This window comes from Lottia gigantea, assembly GCF_000327385.1.
Source record: "Lottia gigantea unplaced genomic scaffold LOTGIsca_28, whole genome shotgun sequence".
Classification (NCBI taxonomy): domain Eukaryota; kingdom Metazoa; phylum Mollusca; class Gastropoda; family Lottiidae; genus Lottia; species Lottia gigantea.
Window position 1 is genome coordinate 558,884 of NW_008708898.1, and position 6,421 is coordinate 565,304.

Below are 6,421 nucleotides of genomic sequence, written 5' to 3' on the forward strand. Positions count from 1 at the left end.
CCCACATTAGTTTGAATCAACAACTGCAATGGCGGCCGCCATGTTTTTCCTGTAATGTTGATTGATTGGCCGGGTATGGCGGATTTTGAGTTCATTTGCTATATTAATAAGATGCATTTAATCATTCTGCTAATTGGAAGTAAATCATCTTCATACTTGCATTGACGGGTGTTGGAATTAATGGTGTTTGATTTGTGGATGGTAGATATAATATCAATTGAATTCCTAGGAGTGAAAGATGGGGAGGGGCAATTTTTTACTATCATTATTGCTCAGGCCACTTACTTGGGTGCTTAAAAGGGATACATTTTGTTAACATCTAATGTAATGCTAGGAATTATTGATTTTAATTTTCCTGTCATAATTATGTTCATATTATGAGACATTTGTGATGATCTCATTTATTTGGATGACAATACCGGTAAATAGGAAATGTGATTGTGGGTGTGGTAAATATGTAGATCTAGTAGGCCTATTTCGAGGATGGAGGTTTGACCAATTTGTTTTAAAAGGAAAAGGTTGGGTAAATTGATAGTTTACAAGACCATATTGAAATTTGAGAAATGAATTAATTGTTAGTTTTAGGATTTATGGTCAACTATTATTTCTGAAGTTTTTCTTATTACATTAGTTATCAGTTATCATAGATCTTTGCTCCAGGCAGGTTATTTAGTAGTTTCTTTTTATTTGTTGATGTGTCTTTTTATTTTCTCATGGGCATGCCTAAACTAAATTGTTAATGTCCTGTTATGGTAATCTGTAGCCATTCTGCACTTTATTTGCTGAAGGATTTAGAGATTGGATAACTCAGTTTTTCCTAAATGGATAATTTAGATGGTATATGCTGTAAAAAAAGTTGATGAAATATCAACAGAATTGTGACATGATTTACCTGTACATAGTTATTAGTTAATACTGTCTGTATTTTGTCATATATATTTACAGTAACAGTGTTGAATATTGGCCAGGGGAACGAAGCCAATAGATTTCCCACCTATATCTTTACTTTAATTGTAATATTTGATCAATTTGACTTGAGCTCTGCCTTATATGGAGATTTTCCAAAATATTAACCAAAACTATCTAACTGTATTTTGACTAAATATTAATCTTATACAGATATACAATGTATTCTTTTGTATCTTTCAGACAAATACTAAAAGTCCAAATAAAAAAATGACAGAAGACAAGAAATCCCCAAAGAAAGCGGCGACCAGGTCGTCCAAGAATTCTACCTGTACAGTTGTATTATTAGATGGTGAAAATATAGAAATTGATATACCTGTAAGTAAACCTATGTAACTTTTTGTTCTTGTATCTTTGTGTCAAAAGTGATTGATTTTCCATAACATTATAAGATGAAGCTCCATTATATTTTTACTGTAGAACAATCTGTTCTATTCTCACTTCCTGTTCAGTGCAATTATGTATTTTACGCAAGTCCAATTTTGAAAGTTATCATTATGTAAATCATCTAAAAAAAATTGATTGACAGCCAGTCTTTCTGGAGCCAAATTATCTGGTTTCAGTATGGTACTGTACTTGTGTTTTAAGATATTGTAAGAACTGTCACAGACATTTATTCTTCCATTGGTCTTTTTATTTTATGTAGCATTTCGGATTTACCTACTAGTTGACATGCAAATAATTTGTTATAAATAATGTGTTATTGTGCTTGCAAAAACACTAGCTTATCATCTGAAACTTAAACTCAAAAGAATGAAATATCTAAGAAATAATATTTATCTAAGTTTCTTATCTTATTTCTTGCAGAAAGCAGCAGTGGGTCAAGTGTTATTTGATAGAGTATGTGATCATTTAGATTTATTAGAAAGAGACTATTTTGGTTTAACCTATCAAGATGATAAAGTACCTGCCCACATAAAAGTAAGTAAAGGTTATCTACTAATTGAAAACATGCAAAATTTATTTATAAGAATTCAGTTTCTTCTTTGAATCGATGTTTTAAGCCTTTGACTGCTAATCTTTTGAGGTCTTCGTACTTCCTTACTTTTCTATGTTATCTCATGGTATCCCTCTCCATCAGAAGAAGCAAAATGCTCAATTACAGCTCCTTAGTGCACAGAGTATAGATGTTAATGGTGATGACATGGAATAAAATCCTGTGTTGTTAATTTGTACATTTTTGAAGCAAATAGTAGATTTTTGAAATATCCTTGTGATATTTTCCTCATTGTACACTGCATTCATTATCCCAAATTGGGTTTTACTCTGAATATAAAACTGTATTACATTTCACTCAAAGTGCTTTATTCTGTATTTTGTTCTTTGTAGTTCTGGTTAAATGTTGAAAAGAAAATATCAAAACAGAAGAAAAGTAAGTTACATCCCTTCATTTCATATTTCATAATCAATGATGCAGGTGAAAAAGATTACAGCCGTTTTGGATATGTGTATTCATTAAAGTTCCGTTAACAGATGGAAATAAATTGTCCCAAAATGCAAATTCCAGTGCATTGGCCTATTTAGTTTTAATGACAAGTATTTGATGTTATTTAAGGTGGTGCTTGGGTGTTTGAGTTTGCTGTTAAATTTTACCCACCAGACCCAACACAGTTACAGGAACATTTAACACGATTTTTAGTTTGTTTACAAATCAGAAGAGATATCCTTAGTGGCAGGTAAGATATTTTAAAGCTTTTTTTGTTTTAAGAACCTTGATATCTTAATATATGGACATAGGTATAGATGCATTGTGTTCTCCAAAGATCCTGGGCTTATTTCTCAAAAAGTCACTTTTTGTCAATTTAAAAATTCCACAATAACAACAATTATTATTAAATTACTTTGTGAAATAGGACCCAGGTGTTAATGTTAATTTTGTGTGATATTTTTGTCAAAAAGACATTTTTTAACTGAATGAGCCAGATGACATGAATACAGAGAAACTGTATGTATTAGAAGAGTGAATTAGAGAATAATGTTTTATTTTTCAGATTACCATGTTCCTTTATTACCCATGCTATGTTAGGATCATATAGTGTACAAGCTGATAAAGGAGATTATGATCCTAATGAACATGGCGATGGTTATGATTATATTAAAGACATGCCTTTTGCACCAAATCAGACCCCAGAAATGTTAGAAAAAATAGCAGAATTACATCGTCAGCACAAGTAGGTATCTTTTTTACTATGAAACATGACATATCAGTAGTCATTCATTAAAGCGTATAGTCAATCAATTGGACCTGTATGCTACAGATTGTATATGGTCAAATGAAATGAATGAGTTTTACCTCCTGTACATGTTCAAGTTTCCTCAATGTTTTAAAATTTCTCTCATTGCAAAAAAATAAGTATAATGTTACAAATTTAACATCACAAAATAATTAACATGATAGGTATATTATAAAAACCAATTTATTTGAGTTATGTTTTAATGACAGCCATAAACAACAAACTTTTATTTTATATCTTAGGGGCCAAACACCAGAAGAAGCAGATTTACATTTCTTAGAAAATGCTAAAAAATTAGCCATGTATGGTGTTGATCTTCATAAAGCAAAGGTTAGACATTTAAATCTATCAAAAAGTATTGACTCAAGCTTGAGATGATACCAGGCAGTTTATTTATTTGTCTGTATCAATTTTCTGGCAAAATGAAATTAAGTTCTAATCTTCTGAAACTGATTGGACAAACAAAGGCTGGCATCAACATGCAGTGTGGTTAATTTTGTCTAGTCTGCTGCATTAGCAGAATTTTGCCATTTCCTACTGAGAAGGGATCTTTAGCTTGCACATCCTGTAGCACATGGTCCTGGTTTATTGCCCCAGCCAAATGAATTATTATCTTTTTCATTGTCTGCACATAAAGTCTTCCACAGGGAAAGCGGATTGAAAAATCCTTGATTGAACTGTGGACCCTCATGTTAGCAATTTAGTGTCTAAATCACTATTGATTTTTTTCCAGGATTCTGAAGGTGTAGATATAATGTTAGGTGTATGTGCTAGTGGGTTATTGGTATACAGAGATAAATTAAGAATCAACAGATTTGTTTGGCCAAAAATTCTTAAAATATCTTATAAAAGGAATAATTTTTATATTAAAATCCGACCATCAGATGTGAGTACTAATACCAATCACTAGTAAAGGATGTGCTGTTTCAAGCTTTTAAATGCATGTACTGGTCAAGACGACCTTGCAACTGGTAAAATCTGAGAAATGCTGGATTATGAACAACAGCTTGCAACTTGCAACATATTTAGAGAGGCTGATCAATGGCTGTATTTAGTGAGACTGTGTGCAACAAGGACTGAGTAATTCACACAATCAGAATCTGTCACAATGAATGATGTTTTGAGAGAACAGTATGCTCGAATGAGCACAAGTTAGGATGACATGATATTTCTGTATACTAGTATCTATCATCTAATTAAGATTGACTTGATTGACAACAATAAGTTATATTTTCTGCGTTCATGGCACACTGTTTAATAATTTCAATTCTTGTCAATTTCAGTTTGAGAGGTTTGAAAGCACAATTGGTTTTAAACTAGAAACTCACAGATTAGCCAAACGTCTGTGGAAAACATGTGTAGAACATCATGCTTTCTTCAGGTAAATATTTGTTATTGAATTACCAGGCCTCTATTTCACTATCAAGTACTGACATTAATACCTTGTTTAAAATTTCAAAATTGCACATCTATTTTTGGGTAGCAGTGTAACATAAGGTATGCTTTTCTTTAAATTTTTGAATCATGCATTTTCAACTGTTTTTTGGTGAAACTGAGGCCTGGTATATTTTGTCATCATCATCTAAGTACATAAAAGTTTCTTCTTTCTGCAAATTTCTTTTATTTCATTTCTAGAGTTCATTTAAAAATGTGAAGCTGTGATTTTATTTTAGGCATGTTCTACCTCGACGATCAAGAAAAAAACCTACAATATAGTTTGTCCACAAAATCCAATCACTTTTTTTAAATTTATAACCCCAAAGATAATCAAAATGACTTTGTATATAACATTTTTTATAAATTTGTTTGTTTTATATATTTGGTAATGGTTAGTTAATATTGAATTTTTTTCACCAATATGAACCCAAACTTTTGCACCTATTTTGAAATTTAAATTTGTTATGGAAAACATGAGAATTGAAAAGGTATTGGGTATGTGGAACATTTCTCTAACAAAAGGATGGCAAACATATTGAGGTTTTAAAATAGGGTATATACTATGATGTGAACTCAGAATTTTTTTTCTCAAAAACTAAACTGTTTTCTTTACCTTGTTCATACTAAGAAGAATATAAGACTCCATTTCATTTATTTTCAAGTTTCTAATTTAATTGGCCTTAAAGTTTATTATTTCTGGGTAATATTGGCACTAACTCTTCTTAGTCCGAAACCCAACTAATATCCCACGATTTTCTGAGTTCACATTGCAAGGGGTAATTGAAACTAAAAAATGGGAAAGACTTTTCAAAATAAAAAGATATCAAAAGGACTATGTTATCACATGAAAGTGGCATTCATAAATTCATTCAATCATTCATCTGTCATTCACCCACTCTCTACTGAAAATCGGTGAGTTTTTTGTTCCCGTTTCTAGTAAACCTTGTTTTCCTGGTCTCTAGCTGTGTTGTTTCTGGAATAGAAAATGAAAATTCTTCTTTTTTCCTTTATAACTGCTGTTAATATAATTTTGTTTGTCATGACATTGATTTTGAAAAAAACTAGGTCAGGTGTACAAGTCTTTGAATCATGTGGGATCCCTCCATCATGAAATCTTTATTTGCTCAATTTCTTTACACAATGTCATCCAATATTTTGATCAAGCAAATGAAAATTTGATGTATTTTGTAGATTACGTGAGCCAGAACAACCTAAAAATAATGCAGTATTTCCACGACTTGGTTCCAAGTTTCGCTACTCTGGTAGAACATTTTATCAAACCAAACACAATACAGCACTCTTGGATCGTAATGAACCATATTTTGAACGTGTACCTCAACGAGCAACCTACCATGAAAAAAGTAGAAGTATGGATGAACGTAAGTTTGAATTTGAGAAAGATTACTATATAGATATGGCTAAAGCTAAGGCCTAGAATATCATTTAAAGGATTAAGCCTGTAGTGAGTTAATGTGTGCGAGAAAATTTCCTTCTCATATACCCAATTATTTTTTTGTATGAAGTAAAATTCACATTGTGCAAAATGTTTGGGTTGAAATTAATATGATATATTCAGCCTGTATTGAATGACTGTATACTGGAGTTTCCTTGTTGTACCCTATTATTTTGGTAGAAAGTAATATTCACATTGAAGTTCATCTATTAGTAGGTATCTTTGTAATAAAGATTTCCTGTTGTCTTGTACCCAATAATTTTAACAGGAAGTTGACTTCAAGTGAATTGGTCTATTTCTTTCCTTACTCTTTCCACAATGTGATAGATAA

General features: G+C 31.4%; 1 protein-coding gene across 1 annotated transcript; it reads left to right on the forward strand.

The window, feature by feature from the left end:
* Positions 1 to 1,176: 1,176 nt before the first annotated feature.
* On the forward strand, positions 1,177 to 6,072 carry LOTGIDRAFT_118406 (hypothetical protein; the record flags this gene model as incomplete). The annotated part of the gene is made up of 9 exons (XM_009056506.1): positions 1,177 to 1,284; positions 1,774 to 1,869; positions 2,296 to 2,338; positions 2,522 to 2,642; positions 2,958 to 3,137; positions 3,443 to 3,530; positions 3,934 to 4,086; positions 4,484 to 4,581; positions 5,829 to 6,072. The coding sequence occupies 9 exons, from the start codon at positions 1,177 to 1,179 to the stop codon at positions 6,070 to 6,072; spliced, it is 1,131 nt and encodes a 376-aa protein (XP_009054754.1).
* Between the last annotated feature and the right edge of the window lie 349 nt (positions 6,073 to 6,421).